The sequence below is a fragment of the Amblyraja radiata genome, chromosome 26 (genome assembly GCF_010909765.2).
Source record: "Amblyraja radiata isolate CabotCenter1 chromosome 26, sAmbRad1.1.pri, whole genome shotgun sequence".
NCBI lineage: Eukaryota > Metazoa > Chordata > Chondrichthyes > Rajiformes > Rajidae > Amblyraja > Amblyraja radiata.
Genome location: NC_045981.1, coordinates 17,088,843 through 17,109,188, shown reverse-complemented (window position 1 = coordinate 17,109,188; position 20,346 = coordinate 17,088,843). Strand labels below are relative to the sequence as shown.

The following is a 20,346-nucleotide window of genomic DNA, read 5'->3' as shown; positions in this document are numbered from 1 at the left end:
TTCTGAATTATCTTTCTCTAGAAGCTCATGCGGTTATCCTATTTGGGTGGTACGTTACAAACACAATGTTATCTTTTCTGCAAGTGGCATGTATTCCCCCTATGTTTTCAGAAAGCATACTGCCTGGTATTTGTAAATCACTGTGGTGCAATGGTAGAGTTGCTGCATTACAGCACCAGAGACCCCAGTTCGATGCTGACAGGACGTAGTCTGAATGGAGCTTGTGCGTTCTCCCTATGATTGTGGGTTTTCTCCGGGTGATCCGGTTTCCTTCCGTTCCAAAGACGTGCAGGTTTGTAGGTTAGTTGGCTTCTATAAATTGCCCCTAGCGTGTAGGAAATGAAACTGGGATAACATAGAACTAGTACACGGGTGGTCGTTGTTGGCACGGACTTGGTGGGCTAAAGGTCCTGTTTCCAAAGCTGTGTCTCTAAATCTAAATGTTTAATTTGCAAATATTTGGTTTAATGTCATTAACTTTTAGGGGTATCCGTGCAGGAGAATGCATTGTAGCAAAATTCCCACAAAGTACTTGCTCCAGCCTTTTTCCAATATGTCACTAAACAGTTTCCAGTAATGTATTCTGTTCATAACTGGAATTCTTTGCATGCTGGTTCAGAACCCTTTGTTTGTTAATTTTTGGGGGATTTGAACATTGTTGATGAGGTAATTATTTTTGCTGATTCCTAATTTTGCAGCCCCAGTTGCCCTTGATAGGGTGGTGGTGAGATTCCATCTTGGCTGCTGCAATCATTGTGATGAAGATAGTCCCACCAGTGATGTTGGATAGTGAATTCCAGGATATAAACCAGTGCCATTGAAGGTTTGGTGATAAATTTCCAAGTCCTGATATTGGTTGTCATGAAGGAGAACCGACACATGTTCCCACACATTTGCTGTCCTTGACCTTGGTGGTAGGTTTTCAAATTTGGGAGAGGCTCAAGCAACTAACTGCAGTGCATTTTGTAGATGTACTTCAGCAGCCACTGTGTGCAGTGATGGAGAGAATGAAAAAGGAAATCAACTGTTAAATGCAACGTCCCAAATCTCAGACTGTACATTATCATAATGGACTCACTCCCTGCAAGTAAATTGAAGTATTTAGCATTCAATTCAAGTTGAGATTATTGTCATAAGCACAAGTACAGTGAGCTACAGGTACAATGAAAATCTTGCAACAGCACTGCAGACTTGCCTGATACACAAAACAAATCACATATAAAGAAGATAGTGAAAAGAAAAATATTAGAAAAAAAAGATTTTACTACAAACAATTAGAAAACCAAGTCTATGGTAGCGGTCTATAGTATTCCATTGCTGAGGTAGGATTATTGTCATCCAGGTTGGTTCAAAAACCCGATGGTTGCGGGTAAATAGCTGCTCATGAACCTAGTGGTGAGGGACTTTCAGGCTCTATCCCCTGCCCAACGGTAGCAACGAGAAGGCATGACATGGATAGTGGGGATCCTTGATGATGGATGTCACTTTTTTTTATGGTGGGGAGGGCTGTGCCTATGATGGACTGGGCTGAGTCCACCACTCTCTGTCACCTTGTGAAGAGTGTAAATCTAAAGCTCTTCTACTAAACGCCATAGGGTCTTTTGAGTCTGGTCGGAAGAAAGGTGCAGAAGGATCATGTCTCATAACAGTTCACAAGATGAAATACCAATAGGAAATATGTGGAACAGCAACAGTAAGAGTAACATCAAGGAATCAACAGCAGATGAGAAAATACCTAATATCCTACAGACTTCTAGAAATAATCTGACTCGGAATGATGCAAACTCTTCTAGAACAAGTGAGTGCACATTTCACTGGGTATATGGGAGTCACATTTTTTTTTAAAATGGTGCCAGTATAAGGTATTGGTGTAAAGTTTCATGATATTGCAAAATATCTATCATATTCAATAATGTACTTCTCAGATATTCTTTACATGTCAAACATCTGAAAACTAGAATCCCTGAATGAGAGGATGGTCGCATTCTCAACCTTTCAGTTTGACTACAAGTGGTTTTCACTTGTTCTTTATACATTTTTTATAAACCTTTGTGAACCTGTTCTTTATAAATTTTATTTAAAAATATCATGCAATTAGTATAGTCTAGGAATTGACTCGTACTGTTAGTTGGGTGTGCAACTGGAAACTGGGTTGGAATCCAGAACGACATCATGCGTAGGTTTGTAGCTCAAGCCAGCTTCCCTGTGTATTTTCTGCTCTTTTAAACTTGTAGGATTCACTGCCATCTATTTTACTATTGTGTAATGTTTTTCATAAAAATTGAAATGTGTCTCAGAATTAATAGGAGTCATGTCCAGAATATGCAGCCTGATACTATCAAGGTCTTAATGGTACCTGATCATTGTAGTTTTATTGCAAGCAAATACTACTTTCTAATGTTTCGTCATTACCATCCTTTTAGCACTAATATAGATATTCCTAATGCTGTTTTAGCTAGTTGTAGTTTTATTTGATCAGAGCATCTCGGTCAGATTTTTACTGTAGAACCACAGGATGGTTACAGCGTGGAAGACAACCATTTGAACTGTTTCTTGTATCGATGCAACATAACAATCCAACATATCCCGCTCACCTTCCCACGTCCCGTAGCTTTGTAAATTCTTTCCTAGATTTATTCAGTGTTCTTTTGAATTATGTAATTTTGTCTGCCTCTACTATTATCACTTTTAGAGCATTCCGAACCCTAACTGATCACCACATAGTTTTTCCTTTGTGTGTACGTGTTGGTTATTTTGCCAATCAGCTTCATTCTATGATTCTCCCATTCAAAAATATGGTTTTCCCTAAATACTGCATAATTTAAAGTATTATTGAGATCCCTTTCCAATCGTTAAAGAACAATTCCAGCGTCACCGACATAACTGAAATCTGTCACCCCTGAATTGTTTTCATAAATATATTCTGAATTATTCTTAAATGTTTACGTTGGGATTTTTACTTGCAGAAGCATAACAGATCTGTAAACACAGTACTCGATAGATAACAATGAACAAAAAATAATTTGAATTTTAAAAGAAAGCAATACAAGTGCAAAAAGCCAAGACAAAAGCCTAAAGTCACTAATGCAACCAAGACAGTTCGTCCTCCGAATTTAGTTGGTGTTAGTAGTTTTTAGTAGCCACACTCATTTTACTCTACTTTGTACCTCTTGTTGCAAAGACTAGTATGTCATATGCACTTTTAAAATCGATTTTCTTCCTGTCCCGTCATGTTAAAGAATTTTACACATTTAACATCTGTTCCTAGATCTCTTTACAAGGGTTCTTGTACCATTGTTAAAATAGTGCCATCTAATTTATATTGCCATTTGCATAGTTTCTAAAAATATTAACCTTGTTCCTCTCAGTAATTATTTTCTTCTGAAGCTCAGCAGTGTCTTCTGTGTGCATATTTCACTCCGCATCAGTGAATTTCTAATTATCAAAGTGAAAACGCAAACTTGCTCCAGCTGTAACTGCTATTTTTTTTGTCTTTGTCACGCGCATAACCTAAAGAATTAAAATCTGAGAACCATTTTTATTTGTAGTGCTTGTTTTTAGATTCATCCTCCAGTGGCGACGGGAAGATACAATATGTACACGAAGATGCACCATAAATGAAGAACTGGTGTGCTTAAATGTCCAAATATTAAGATGGTGACTACTTATGGAAATTATTTAAAATTATAAACTAGGGTACATTTTTAGATGTGGCCTTTATCGGATCTTGAATCTGATCAGATCTGGAATCTGGTGTGAATAATTAAACTGACCGTTAAAAGTTCTGCATATATTTGCATACAAATTAGATTTGTGTTCAGAGTAATGTTTATCCTGTATGTGTCTTTAAAACAAAGGCTTAAACAAATAATTGAGCCCCGCTCTGATGCAAAGAAGTATAAATTTTGAATATTTTTTGCTATTATTTAAAAGGCTAAAAATTCTAGTTTGTATCATCAGCCTTTTTATTATGATGTCTAGTTCATGCCATGGTTAGAAGACTGTGAAATTGTGCATTGAGTAGGAAGGGTCAGTCTCACCCCGAAACGTCACCCATTCCTTCTGTCCAGAGCCTGTCCTGCTGAGTTACTCCACCATTTTGTGTCTAAATTGTGCATTGAGTTTAACAGCTTTTTTTGTGTGATTTATAAACTTTCATGTTTTCCAATATGGATGATGTAATTTTGATCTTGTTCATAATCCAAATTATTTGTTCAGACTGTTATTGGTTGATGCTAAATTGTTTTTCTTGGTATGAAGAGTCAATTGCTAGGTGGTCACTGAGGGTTGTGAAGACTTGGGATGTTCAATCTCGGAAGACAGAGAATAGTCAAACATTAACTTTATTCATTACGAAAATCTATATATTGGGCAATAAGGAAATCAAGGGATATCAGGTTGGAACAGGCAATTTGGGTTGATGTACAAGATCACATTGTATTCAATGGCAGAATGGACCTAAAGGAGTCTGAAGCCTACTCATTCTTTAGCCATTTTATCATTATCTGATCAGTTGCAATAGATCATTCGGCCCTCGAGGTCAAAACAAAACCTAATCGTGGGCGGCACAGTGGCGCAGCAGTAGAGTTGCGGCCTTACAGCGCTTGCAGCGCCAGAGACCCGGATTCGATCCCGACTTCGGGTGCTGTCTGTACGGAATTTGTACGTTCTCCCTGTGACCACATGGGTTTTCTCCGAGATCTTCCGTTTCCTCCCACATTACAAAGATGTACAGGTTTGTAGGTTAATTGGTGTGGTATAAATGTAAATTGTCCCAAATGTGTGTAGGATGTGCAGGGAACGCAGGCCGGAGAGGACTCGGTGGGCCGAAGGGCCTGTTTCCGTGCTGTATATCTAAACTAAACTGAACGGATCCCACTTTCAATATCTTGTCCAAAACAAATGTGGGCGATCGATCTTGCATATTTATCCATCTATTATGTAAATCGTATGAGGATGTTTTTAATCTCCCATGGCCTTTTCAGGAAGTGGTTTAAACGGAACTCTTGTACGGTTTTCCCCTAAATGTAGCTAATGAATCCGAAAGTGGTTTAATTGCAAATGTTTAAACATATGAAGTAGGAGCAGGAGTGGGCCATTTGGCTATTAAAGCATTTCATAAAATCGTGGGCAGTTAATATAAAACTCTACATTCCAATCATCCCAAGGAATTATGAAATATTTAATCATCTTTGCCTTAAAAGTATTAAAATATCCTTTGATAGTTCCAAACGACAACAATTTCAGTTTTTATAAGGTGACAATTTTTATATAGCAATGCACCCTAATCGTAGTTTTTCCGAATGAGAGAGAGGAAACATCCCATCCATCAAGACTCAAGATTTTGGTTTGATCGTCTCCTTTCGTTCTTTTAAACGTCAATGGTTTCAAGCCTAGTCCATCCAACCATTTCTCGAAAAACTGATTTTTCATGATGGCTAATTGTCTAGTAAATCACCACAAATCTACTTCCAATGCTTCAACATGCTTCCTTACATGAGACCATTGTTACTGTTCAGGTGTCCTCTTGTTGCAGGATGGTTCATATTGTGATTTCCTGGATTGCAACGCCTTCATCTGCATATTCTTCATGAAATACATGTTTAAAAAAATTAATTTTGTGTCCATTTATTGATTTTATTCTACACATAAATTCTGAGAAAGTGAAATTTTTGCTTAAATATTTTGGGCCGTGATTGAATTCTGGTAGGATGTATTTTCATTACCTGTAACATGGATTTCTCTGAGATGTGATCTCAGCAATGCCCTTTATATCAGAAGCAAAACCATCCTGCAGTTAAATTGTATTTGTCCGATCCAAATGTAGTCCACACTAGTGATTTTATCTCGTGAATAACTTCTTTAGTAACTGGTATATAATCCAGTGCATTAGAGCACATTTATATGTGGATGACCAATTTTTATTTATATTGCCTTTTACTTTCTACTGCATTGTTGATGCAGATATATTGTTTAATTTTTAATCTCTTCACCATAGTTTATGTGTTGAATATCAACTTTGAACACCTTTATCCCCCTTCTTCCATTGGTCAATTAAGTGTAATGCTGAATGCGTATTAACCACCTCAAAGATCTGATCTTGGCACTTAATTCATGGGCTACATGGCAATAAGTAAACAGGGCAACACATTTAGGTTCATATGAAAAAAATCATCTTGATGTTGCGTTAAACGTTTAACATACACATAAAATTCATTTAATTATTTTGCCAGTGATGGTTAGGCTCAGGAAGATGTTAAGTTAATGAAGCAAACAGAAGAAATTTGCTGGGACAGACAGCAACTCTGGGGAGAAGGAATGGGTGATGTTTTGGATTGAGACTCTTCTTCAGAAAGGTCTCGACACAAAATGCCACCCATTCCTTCTTTCCAGAGATGCTGCATGTCCTGCAGAGTTACTCCAGCATTTTGTGTCTATCTTTGGTATAAACCAGCATCTGCAGTTCCTTCCTGGAGAAGAAATTTGATCTTTGTCTGGGGTTAGTTTACTTCAAAAAGTCACCTCAACGGTTAAGATTAATCACAAGAAATGTGAGCACTGTTCCTGCTTCTGATTGCTCTCTCTGAAATCTTTCGCAATGTGCTGCTTTAATTCCCGATTAATGACAATTGCCCAAGATGTCAAAGCACTTCCAATGCGATGCAACTATATCATAACAAGTTTGTGCTTTCAGATATACAACCTGATGTTCTGATTGCTGTTTTAGGAATTGTCAGGATTGTGCTTGTTCTTGCTGTTTGCTGTGCACAGACTCTTCCATTATTTTGTCTACGCTGCATCTGTTTTCACAATGTCACCTTCCTTACTAATGCCTCCCTTTCTCCTTGCTGCTTTCTACTGAGGTTGGCATGTGTACTTGATTTACTGCAACTGAGCTCTTACCCATTCTTCACCCTGTCAGTATCAGATTGGAGCCCCCCTTTACCATGCTTTTCATCTTAGCAGCTTTTATAGTCAATGGCTCATTCGCCTTAATTTTCAGTATCGCTAATATGACGTCATAACCAGACACCTTTTTCATCTCTCCCTGTTTAATCATTCCAAAGGATCTGTTCACTCTTGTACAGTGTGGGTTATTTTTCCATCTAATACTAATACTGCCCTTCCCATGCCGTCATAAAATATGTTATACCAGGTCTTTTACTTCCTCCCTTGACAATCTCTAAAATTTCAAATACGCATTCTAGCTGTAGCACTTATTTACTTCTCCCAACTTAATACTCCCGCTTTGCATTTTCCTAGTTCTGATGAAAGGTCAATTTGAAATGTTTTCAACTTGAAATGTTCATTGTTTCTCTCTCCCCAATGTAGCCTTAAGAGTTGTTTTAGTATTTTACTTTTATATAAACTATTGATCCCATTGATGTTTTTATTTTAATAATGATCAGGTCAACAGAAACAATATTATTGAGTCAAAGAATTGTGCAACACAGAAATGAATGGGTCCTTTGGTCCACTATGTCCATTCTGACCTTTTTTGCTTGATTTCATAATCTCATTTGCCTATACTAGATCTATATCCTTCAGTGCTTTGTCTATTCAAGTGCATGTCTAAATGTCTCTTTAGAGAAACAGCCGAGGAAACAACCCCTTCGTCCACAGAGTCCACACCGACCAGCGATCCCCACACAATAACACTATCCGACACACACTGGGGCCAATTTTTACATTTACACCAAGTCAATTAACCTACAAATCTGTACGTAAAAAGTCATAATTGCATCAGTTCTGACTGCTTCCTCTGGCACCTCATTCCAGATACCAACTACCCTCTGAGTGAATAGGATGCCCCTGAGTTCCCTCTTAAATATTTCCCCTCACACTTTAAGTCTGTGCTGTCGAGTTTAAGAATCTTCTAACCTGGGGAAAAAAGACTGCTTCAGCTTTATCCATGCCCCTCATGATGCCTCCTTCCAGCCTATCCAACTTCTCCCCATAACTCAAGCCTTCTGTACCCATTCCAACTTAATGATGTACTTCTATAGCTCGGCGACCAGAAATGCACACTATAGTACATCGACTTGTACAGCTGCATCATGGTGTCCTTTTCTACTCAATTACCTTTCCAATTAAGGCGAGCTTGTCACTTTAGATATCCATACTCCCAGATATACCTATACCAACACACTCCAATGTTCTACCATGTACCGTGCAATATTGCCCTAGTTTTACATGGTTTCTTCATTATTGCGATTGTCCGCTATAACCAGTTCGGGGGGGGGGGGGGTAAATATTAACTCATTTAACACAAGGGTTGGAGGGAATGCGGCATCGGTGGGTGATGGAGTTAAACTAAAGGGAATATACAGGCTGGGGAGCCACGGAGCCCCCAGCCCCACACATGGTGCGCAAGGGGTGTGCCTGATACACATGCCACCTTCATGCTGCTTGCTCTCTCCACTCCCGCAACTGGAAGCACATCATGTGATACCAGATCAGTGCTCTCACTTAACCTTTTTTCCATGTTGCCACCCGGGCAACCTTGGTAGCTTTTAAGGTTGCCAAATGACAGTTTAGGTGGTCATTTAAGATGGCTTGCATGATACGTGCGATAATGTGCTCGATGAAGTGCGTAGTTACCAGTCGGAATTATGCTCAATGAAGCATTCACATATTATTTCTGCTTCAAATAAAGTCACAAACTAAACATATTCACCAATCAACACATGATATATACCACAATGACATGCAGCAAAATTATAATACAGTATCTCAACTCTTTTTACACATTGCAATTAATGCAATTTTTATTATTTCTTTCCACTTCCAAACAAAAATGTGGTTGGATTATTCAGCGTTTGGTCAACTTGTGTCAATAAATCCTGGACCATGATAACTGTCAGGACTTGCACTGGGCTCGCTCCCGTGAGGGCGGCCTGACGAGGGGCTGAGACTCTCTCGTGAGGGCTGTGACGCTCCCGTCGGAGTGGCCCAGCTCGAGGTGGAACGGCGCTCCCGTCGGAGTGGCCCAGCCCGAGGGTGGAACGGCACTCCCGTTGGAGTGGCCCAGCCCGAGGGTGGAACGGCACTCCCGTCGGAGTGGCCCAGCCCGAGGGTGGAACGGCACTCCCGTCGGAGTGGCCCAGCCCGAGGGTGGAACGGCACTCCCGTCGGAGTGGCGCAGCTCGAGGGAGGAGCGGCACTCACGTGAGGGCGATCCGCCTCGGGGCTGGAACGGTGCTCCGGTGGCTGGGACGGCGTTCTGGCGGCGGCGACCTGGGTCCGGGGTTGAGCCGCGGGCCAGCGGCTGCGTCCGCTGGACTGGAGGGCGGCAGCTTCGACCACCACGGGCCGCAGTGTTTGAACCGGCCCGTTCGCGGGGTTCGGTGAGCCGCGGGACTGTTGTGCCATCGCCCGGTGGGGAATCGCCTCAGCGCAGAGGGAGAAGAGGAGGGAAGAGACAGTAACCCTAAGATTTTTGCCTCCACCACAGTGAGGAGGTGCTTGGAGGATACACTGTGGTAGATGTTAATTTGTGTTTATTGTTATTTTTTATTGTATGTATGACTGCAGGCACGAAATTTCGTTCAGACCGTAAGGTCTGAATGACAATAAAGGTATTCAATTCAATTCAAAAAACTATATGCTTAACCATGCACACTACAGATTGATGCAAGCATGTTTTCTGTGAAGGACCGAAAATGATCATGACATGGCCATAGCATGGGTCATTATTGCTATTGGTACAGAAACACTCTCGCTTCCCACATAATTTATCCACAACAAAATATACAGGTTGCAAGGAATTTCCTAAAGGCATTTTATGAATAGTTGTTAAAACCGACTATACCCATCTGACAGGTTAAACATTACACTAACTAACAAGAGATGGCCAAAGGACATAAATGCAGCAAATGTTCTTTTGGTAATATATTTAAAGGTGTCAAGACGCCACGTTACCGGACATTCAGATTAGATGTATGTGTTGTGAACAGCAATGAAGTTACCCAGTTTGTAAGCACCAAATTAAAAAAAAATTGTTGATAAACGCTTTTTCCATCATTCCCACTTCAGAATTAACGTTAAAATTTCAACTGAAATATTTCCTGACCAAATTTGTGATGTATATGACTGACTGTAGAAGTAAAACCTGGATAAATCCAACGTATAGTTGTGAATGTTGCTCATTAAATAACTACAGTACTGATACTCCATATTAAGAGCATTGATTTGCCGTTAAAATGAATTCTGTAATAACGTGTCAACGGTAGCAGTGACAATCGGACACTGCGGTTTTAATGTTTCACGTGTTCACAATGACATATTTCCCGTAAATCCAGGCAGGGCTGTAAGTTAGCCTGGCGGGACAGGCAGAGTTGAGCTGGGTTTAGCGCTGCTTCCTCTGCGCTGGCTGGGGGCGCCGCGCCCGTCTGACTCCCGACGTCTCTGGCCACTCTCAGGCGTGGGGGGGCTCTCAGGTGGGGACGGGGATGGTCCAGTGGCGGTTCGGCAGAGATTGCAACGCCGGAGAGCCAGGATCGATCCTGGCTGCGGTGCAGGTCTGCCAAGAGTATTTTGGCACGTCTCCCTCCTCCAAGGGTTTGTTTTGAAAATGCCGTTGGCGGAGTGGCAGGCAGCGGTCGTTATCAGGCCGGGCGGGAGGAGATGGAGCCGCCGCCGCCGCTGCTGCTGCTGCGCGGGGCCCGTCATTCGCTCCGACCCTCCGTCACGCCACACTTAGCATTTTTACCCACGCATTACAGCCATCACCGACACAAAATGTCACGTTCCTTTTCTCCAGAGATGCTGCCTGACCCGCTGAGTTACTCCAGTTTTTTGTGTCTGTCTTCGAGATAAACCAGTATCTGCAGTGCCAAGCCGGGCAAAATGGCTCGGCGTTTAGGTTGCCCGGCGGCACTTTGGGTGGTCAGTGGCAGCCGGGCAACCGCTAATTTCGAGCCCTGCAGATCATAGGGTAACCTGGCGGAAGTGGGGGGGCGGTGCAACGGGAGCTTCACGCCTTTACCAAGTGACCGAGGCATGCATTGTCAGGGAAACGCAGTGGCAGAAGCTGCCTCTGATTCCAACATCTCAGGTCCTCACTTTGTGGCAATTGCTGCAAACCTGTGCCCAATTGCCCAAACCTGTGCCTGCCAACCGTCACCACACGGACACCTTTGAACCGAAATCTGTTACGTAGTGGTGCCTAATTGTGAGGGTTTACTGCACAATAAATGGCAGCAGACCCATCACTCCACTCTTACGGCCGTCCAAACAGAAAGGCAACCCTTCACAACTACCGTTTGACTCCTTTTCTTTGTCAATTTTGACTGCTATTGGCTAGCTCACCTTGGGATCCATACGATCTAACCTTCCAGGCTGGCCTACCATTTGGATCCTTGTCAAAGGCCTAGTTAAAGTCCACAGTGACAATGTCACTGCCCTGCCATCATCAATCCTCTTGGTGGCCTCTTCAAAAAAAAAAAAACCCACCAGATTTGTGAGACATTATTTCCCATACAAAAGCCAGGTGTACCTATCCAAATGATGGCAGATCCAGTCCCCAAGAATCCCTTCCAACGATTTATCCATCTTCAGTTTGAAATTTTGGTAGAAAACCTTTCATGCCGTTGGGTGCTATTTTCTGGAAAAAAAATTGTAAGAAACAAGTTAATTCGCTGTAGAATGCCGGGGGTCCTGAAGGATTGAATTTAATTATATGTGATGTTTGTAGGCTATTTTCATGAAATTAATACTGTGTCACAAAACAAACTCTAATCTTTTTAAGTGATTTGTCAATTCCACAGATGCTGCGTCCAGATGCACATGAGGAAGTTGTATACATTTATTTGTACGATGGTATGTTAGACTTTGTCTTGAACCAATGCCACCTGTGTACGGTATTAATTTGGCTCTGATTTCTTTTTAGGAATATCTTCCAACGCAACAGGACATTCTACTGGCACGAAGGCCCACTAAAGGAATACATGAATACGACTTTGAAATAAAAAATGTGCCCTTCAAGATGGTGGACGTGGGTGGACAAAGATCAGAACGGAGGCGTTGGTTTGAATGTTTTGATGGCGTGACTTCCATTCTCTTCCTGGTGTCGTCAAGTGAGTTTGACCAAGTGCTGATGGAAGACCGGCAGACGAATCGCCTGAGTGAATCCTTAAACATCTTCGAGACGATAGTCAACAACAGAGTCTTTAGCAATGTCTCCATCATTCTTTTCCTTAATAAGACGGACTTGCTAGAAGAAAAGGTTAAAACTATTAGCATCAGAGACTACTTTCCACAATATGAAGGAAATCCCCATGAGCTCTCCGATGTCCAACAGTTCCTTGTGCAGTGCTTTCGTGACAAACGTCGAGACCAGCAACACAAACCACTATACCATCACTTCACCACCGCCATTAACACCGAAAATATTCGTCTGGTCTTCCGTGACGTCAAAGACACTATTCTCCATGACAACCTTAAGCAGCTGATGCTTCAGTGACATCAGTTTTCTTCATTCATTTTAATTTTTGGCATTGACAACAGCTTACACCATTGTGTGATTACGGTTGCATTTTCTTCAGAAACTTGAGTCAGCCGCTGTAAACTGCTTAATCAGATTAATGCCAAATTTGGTTTTCAGACTTGGCTTTTCAATTGCTTTTGCTCCCAGTTGGGTAGTGCTAAGGTACTCTGTGTGTGCACTTAGACAACCCAGCAAGTTTACGATCTTGTTTCTTCAAAAATGAAGATATGTGAAAAAAATTGCCAGATAATGCAAAGCTGTGGTGTTCATTGTGGGGATTGTAACGTTAATATCTACTATCTTCCTCTTTCAACCCCTTACCAGCCCCCACCCCCCAAAATAAAAAGGGCTATTATAGTGACAAAAATGTTTTTGAATATTACAAAACAAGTAAGTAATGCCTTAAGTATTCCTTTAGGGAGTGAATATTACTTTTGTTATATTCAGATTGTTTTGAAAATCTTCCTATAAAATTTTTACATTTTGCCTTTTGGTTACTGTTGAGGTATAGTCAGTGTGGAACATCTTGAAATGAGAAGCAGTTGTAATTTGTGTAAATTTGGATTTAAGGGAAACATCTCCCTATTGGAAGTTTTACAGAAAAGAGAATTTGTTTAATGTTTGCAGTCTTGCAACAAAGTATTATAATAGTACAGATGACAAATTTAGCAGAATTGCTTCATAATTGTACTGGATTTGAGGCCAAATTGACTGTTTTGAATAATGCTGATACAACCATGCCATACCAACTGATCATAACCTAATGTAGTAAGCCAAAATTTAATTTACTGTTCGGTGCTACAGTAATATGGGCTGTTTTTTTTTTAAAGTTCCCGACCTAAACTTTTGTAATTGACAGCTGTGTGTTTAAGCTGTGGATCATACCTCAGTAAAAATGCCATTAAATTTCTATTTAGCAATGAGAGCTTTTTCTATTATTGAACCAGTGGTCTTCAGTGCAAGATGCAGTTAATATATTTGGTATTAAGGTATTTGATATTACTGTGCTTGAAATATACCCACTGTTTGTTTAAAATTGTAATGACATAATTTAATATAATTATGATTAATGATGCCTTTTTTGAAAGTTATCTGAAAATTAGCTTTTACTTCCTTAAACTGCAGTGTGTTGCAAAATACTACTATTACAGTGCTAATCATGGATAAATACCTGCTTTTTAAACAGTTTGACTTTAAATTAGTTTTAAATTTGACCTTACCAAATACAGGGTTTAGAATTCACTCGTGTCTGCAAGCCCATTCAGCTGAGCAGTCATTATAAACAACAATTTGCTAAATCTATCAATGTACAATTTAGAGTGAAAATGTTGTCTATTGTTTTGTTAAAACTACTAGTAACTGAAAATTGCAGGGTAACCGGTATGTTCCATCATGGGTTTTCTTAACTGTAGGATCTATTTAAAATATATTACTGCCTTTTTTAGTATTTAAAACATGTGCCTCAATGTTTGGGCTGTCAGAAAGTAGTAAATTCTATCCCTATTGTCTTGATGACCTGTATTTGTTGAATAACAGGCTTGTCACAATTGTTGCTTACTGTTTTCTATTTGAATAGTTTTATAAATCAACACTTTATTATATGCTGTCTTTTATATTGGTTTCTTAACAATCTGCATGATAAAAATATTTTCATTGTCAAAGTGCCATTTGCAGATGTTTGCAGCTGGTTTCTACCTGATTTTGTCTTTCAGTGGTTTTTGTCAAAGAGAAAGTCAGTTTGGTGGACAGGTCTGCAGAGGCCACCAGTTTGTCAAATACATTTTAAGACTATCTGAATCTGCATTCTTTAAAGGGAAAGTCAGAATTTGGGATATAGATGAAATGCTGGGCATGTTTTGCAGATCGGGAAGCATTTGTGGAGGAAGAAACAGTGTAGGTTGCTGATTAAAAATTAAAAATGGAAGAAATGCTCAACAGGTTGGGTAGGATGTGGTAGAAAGAGAAACTGGTTCAAAATCTTTCATTGTTAATGGTGCATTGAGTATTTACAACAATTTCTGTTTTTATTTTGGATTTCCAACCTATGCAGTTGTTGCTTCAATTTGATGGCTTGTAAAATTTGATGACTGTTGGAAAAACTGATATGAAAAGTTGACGCCATTTTTTTTCTCTGGAGATACAGCCAGACAGTTGAATATTCATTGCAGTTTGTTTTTAATTTCAGATTTCCAATATCTTGTAGTATATTGCTTGTTTTCATAACTAGGAGTTAGTTGAGCCACTTATCTGTCAATTATATGATGGGAACCAAAGAAAATGTTTATGGCACATTTGGTAGGCCATTGTGAAGCCTCTAAGATGTTTCATGAAAAATATTCTTTGTTGTAATTCTGATTTCTGTTAACAAACAAAATTTACTATTGATTTGTTCAGTACATATGGATTTTATTTACCTTTTCATAAAAACAATATATTAAAATCCTAGGAAATTTTATGAATACAGACAGTATCATTGAATGTAGCTTTGAAGAAAATTGATTTGGCAAGAACTAGGACGTGGATTAAATCTTTGTTGTATCTGTCTAAAGTAGCATGTTCCAGTGTAGTCTACTACGCAATGTATTAAAATGTACTGTGACGCATTAGGCTGTTATGACTGGAAACTATACTATCATCTTTATAAGATTATCAAACTGCATTTGACAAAATCTTCCAAAATAGACTTATGCTGACATTGTAAAAGCCTTAATTTTCATTTGAGTTACTATAAATCTGTGGGGAAAACTGGAAACTATAGTTGCTCATCTGACTGAACTCATGACTTTAAAAAATAATCACATATTCAAGACAATCACATCTGTGCTATTGATCACTTAACCCAATGCTTTAATGGATCGGATAATAAATGTGACTATTCTTAAGAGTTGTTTTGGATAAATGGTGTTATGCATTTCCTTTTTTTCTTGCCCATTGAAGGTCTTTATTGGACGTAAGTGTCGATTGGCTAAAGGCTAACTATTTAACTTTTTGCCTAACATTTGCTGGGGGTACGACGCTCATTTTCGTCATCTATTGAGATTGCCAATTAAGGATGGTTAGTACGATAGAAAAGTGCCTTCAGTAATAAGCAATCTTAACTAATTTGACAACTAAAAGCATAATACTCTACAGTAAACGAGTAATCATCTCCATTCTGTGAGGTGATAAAGATGAGATTCTTAAGGATGTTCATCTCCACCTAATCCAAAACACAGTTGAAGACGAACTTGCAGTCAATACTGTGTAAATAATTCCTTCTATGCAGACCCAATAATTTGTACACTAAACCAGTGCTTTTTTTGTGATGGTACATGCCAGTACAGTGTACCAGCTCCTCTTAAAAACGTAAAAACTAGATTTATGTGCAGCAGCTAATAGTGTTGCACAAACTGTTATATATGTACTGGCACCCTTTTCTCTTCAAAAAAGCACGGCACTAAACTAAAAGATATCTTCATTATACCATTGTTGCATAAATAGTGGTAAATTACACTGTACTGCTGCTTGATCTCTCGTTCTCTCTCACTATCATTTGGCTTGCAAGAGTTTGGCTGAAGGACCTGTTTCCATGTATGTATAGTTCTATGACGCTCATAGCCATTAAAAAAAAACTAGAAAAAAAATCTTCCTGCAATACATAGATGATTTTAGACCCAAGACTGTTGAATTTATCTTATGACAAAGATTGCAAAACAAAATCATAGAACTAACTAGCTTGATTTATTGAATGGGAATATGACACTCATAACCCTTTATGCTTTGTAAACACACAGAAAAATCAAAAAAATGTTTTCTCGAAGACTTTCTGGTGAAAGTTTTACTTGCAAAAGTGCTGTTTATTTGTTCAATTCTGTAAGCAATTTAAGATGAACATTAGACAATATTTGTGTACCAATTTTATGCTTCCATTGGTTTTTATACAAGGTCGCCATTTTCTTTAGCGAAGTCGTTTGATCTTGTCCTTCATTTTAGCGCTCTGGCAAATTCATCTGAGGTATGTTTAACTTCATTTCTGAAAATAAGACAGCTTATAACTTCAAAAAAGATTTTAACTTCACTTATCTACTTATTTATCGAAATTGCCAATAATTCCTCAAAGCTCTATCAGAACCAGAATGCCACTTCGTGCACTAGCCAACTTAATTATTTATTTAATTTGTTCTTTCATTTAATTCAAAGCTTTTTTTTAAACCTTGCATTCAGGTACTCTTAGTCAATAAGTGAGCATCATTCATTTAATGGTCTTGTTGAGTTTAGGCCTTAAACAGGATAGCAACCTATTTACTATATTAATTTCTATGGAGACAAGGTTCATACCATTATGTTATCTTATGTCATTCAAAATACATTTTATTGTCAGAGATATCTCTGATTTGTCTTTATTTTTAGGTTCTCTTTGCATGTGCCGATTATTCAAGTTCAAGTGAACTATTGAAATGCACTTTCCAATAAATCTGAAGTAGAAAAGATTAAACATTAGTTTTAGTCTTAATATTGCAATAAGTTGTAGTGTATAAAATTCACCGCAGTCTTAAACATCAAAACGAATTGTAAGTCATTATTTTTCATAAGATAGATCCAAAGTATCCAGAAAGAGTTACATTTGCTTTTCATTAATGTTTGTGAGATTGTTCACATTAATTGTATATAAATTGGATGTCTAACAAGCTAATAACATAAATCTGTAGCAACAAAATTGGTGAATTTCTGAATAGGCTGTTGTCAATAATGCTAACAATGAATGGAATTAATGTTGCATCATTGTTCCTAAACTAGTGTGATGAATGAAAAGTTAGTTATCGGAATCAATGGCTAATGATTATTGTAATTTGGTTGGTTCACCAGCCAGTGTTATTTTGCTAATAGTTGGGTAATAACATTAATGGTATGTACAAAGGTAACTTTTCTCAAAAGCTTAATATTAAAGAATATAGGTCCTATACATTGTATGTTGATTAGACAATAGTTACATTGGAGTGTTACACGATGAGAAGAAGAAACTGACAGTCAAAATCCACATATGCAGTATGGAGTGACATTTTCAGACGGACCCATTAAACAAATGGGCATGTCCCCAACTTCATTCAAAACTGTCTGTTTCCACAATCTCCAGCATTCATGAAATGAAAAAGAGTAGCATAGTGACTACCTATTCAGCTTAGAGGATGGGGAAAAAATTGTCCCCAGAGAGTGTCTTTGGAATTGAAATTCTGGTCTATAAGTATATTGATTTTGAAAATCGAAGGAGGCAGCATGCTAGAGGACACCATGTGATATTTTCAAAGTAGATTTTGGTTTTAATGCTACTGGAACAGTGCATGTGAACACCAAACCTTGTGACCTCTGTTCATTTACAAATACTACTTCCAATTTCCAAATGTGTTTTTTCAATTTTCTTGTTTACTGGAGGCACTGGCTTTTGAGGTACTATTTCATGGGTGCTAATATCGGTCCTCTGGTACTATGCTTGGCTCGTAATGTGCAAACGAAATAGTGCTGATACTGTGCTAGACCAGGTTTCATTCTCAAGGGTATAGCTGAAGTACAGTTCAAGGGTTGTAATTCATTTGCTTTGTGAAGTTCATGTTTTAGACACTGAATCATTGGAAAATCTCCAGTATCTTTAGTATTCTCAACTTTATTCTGCACTGAAATTGGCAAGCAAAGTGACTTTAAATTAAAAAAAACTTAGATAATTGTGAGAAATTAAAGATCATCTTTAATCACTTTCTCTTTAATTTTCATCCGTGCAATTGTCATCTTTTCTCAAAGTTGTGACACTTGAAAGCTGTTTTTAAAATACCAGAAACCATGCAATCTTTATGTAGTGGCCAACATTTACCAATTGACTTGGGCAGGCTATGCAATCAAGGTGACATCACTTCCGTACCCAATTCCTATTGAAAAACAATGTGCACTTTCCAGCAAAATTGTCTGTTTGCAATTAGTTACTGAGGGTACTTGCTCTGTTTCTCTCTCGCTCTCTCTCTTCCCTCCCCCCCCCCCCCTCCCTCCATGCTCTTTGATTTGAGTTCAGGAATCTCAGCACATACTGGAAATAAACCTGTAATTTTTAGATTATCTGATTTGGTGCCTTTGTCAGGACATTCCTTCTGTTTAAATGTGGATAATTAGTATGAATACTACTCCATAAGTATGTAGAGCTGCTTGATCCATTTGTGTTCTGTTGGCAGAAGATTGCTGTCTCTGAAGTTTTGACTATGATTGGAGAAAGGTTAATAATTGGTCGAGAGATGTCTTAACACATAGCTGTGCATTGCTGAAGCCAAAGTAAAACTTTTAAAAAAAAAGTATTGCCTGCTTGTAAGACCATAAACAGCCTTTATTCTACGAATTATGATCCCTCACAGCTGGCAATTTGTCCATTTATTAAAGATATTAGTGTATCATGCACTTCTTGTCTTCACATTATTAATGCAGTACTTAATTAATATTTGAGTTGGTCAGTTTAATAAAATGGTGTCAAAGATCAAGAAGATGCATGTGTTATTCAACTCAGATTAAGGCTTTCTTTCATTTGTAATGTATGTTAGTGGTAAGGTGCTGCTAGAAGAATTTGTTTGCTTTTGTTACTTTGGTGTGTGCCTTTAGTCATATTGCCTAGTTTCTGATAAAACAGTTTAGAAATGTACATATTTTCTGCATTTGTACAACATGCTCCATTAGTCTCGACATTCTTATCTGAATCTTGATAATTTCAGTGGCATTACTTGAATTGGAAATATTTTAAGAAAAATATCCAGAATTTATAGAAAATAGGCTCTTAGCACAGGGATTCAATAATCATTTTCTTTTAAATAAAAGCAAAAAATGGTTGAACAATGCTTTAGCTAAAAGTATTTTAACTATTCATTTAACCAGTATACTATTGTATAGGAACATTTTTGTGGTTTTATATCTTCATGGATTTGGGGGGTGGATATGGACTGAATCTTTTACATTGTTTTACTTTCACTTTTTGTTGTATATTTTTCTTCGTTCAGAAATGGCAGTAAATTATTCAGATTGGAAAGCTGAGAGTAACTGCTTGTTTTGATTTAATGCTTTAGTTAATAGTAATGCTGTTTCATTATATTGCTGCTGTTATATTGGTCTGTACATACCATGCAGAAGTTTGTCTTTGCAGCCATTAATGCCTAAAATAAATTTACTGACGTGTATTAAACATATACAATTTTTGTTTGGTCTGTCATGACTTTGTATTACTGGAATTCAATGTTCATACTGTTGGATTGTTGGCTACCCAAATAGAATATAAGGTGCTGTTCTTCAATTTTAAGGTTAAAAATCTTTATTTGTTTTAAGAATTGTCTTTGTAGAGATGAAGGCTGAGGCAACATCCTCATTTAGCTAGTTATAATTTTCTCTTGTAACCTAATCTCACCTATTGGTATCAACGGGAGTTTCCCTTGGAATTACTAACAGAAAAGGCACAGATTAATTAAAAACACGAAACTGTTGATGCTGGAAACTTGAGCAAAATGCAGTGTTGCAGGATTTCAGTGGGTTAGGCAGCATCTGTGGAGGGAATGAACAGCTGACCCTTCTTCAGACCGATGGAGCTGTGGAAGAAAGCTGGAAAATAGAGGTTAAGTTGTGGCAAAGCCTGGCAATGGATGGGTAGATGCAGGTGAGGAGGGTTGATTGGCAGATAGGTGGAGTAAGTGACAAAAATGAGGTGAAAAAGAAACGGTGTCAGATAAAGAAATGGGTGAAAAGTAAAGCCAGAGGGAGGGATTATGGATGGAATATGACTTGGGGGGGGGGGGGGGAGATATTAAAAAATTGTGGGAAATGTGCTGCTGTTCTTCCAGTTTGCATGTGACCTCTCTCCCGCA

The 20,346-nt window shown here is 38.6% G+C and overlaps 1 protein-coding gene across 1 annotated transcript in view; it reads left to right on the top strand.

The window, feature by feature from the left end:
* gna13 (G protein subunit alpha 13) overlaps positions 1 to 19,679 on the top strand; it is a 75,065-nt gene extending 55,386 nt beyond the window's left edge. The window contains exon 3 of the mRNA XM_033044340.1: positions 11,891 to 19,679. Within this exon, the coding sequence (XP_032900231.1) occupies positions 11,891 to 12,463 (573 nt within the window). The 3' untranslated portion in view covers positions 12,464 to 19,679. The remainder of the gene's footprint in view (positions 1 to 11,890) is intronic.
* The last annotated feature ends 667 nt before the right edge of the window (positions 19,680 to 20,346 follow it).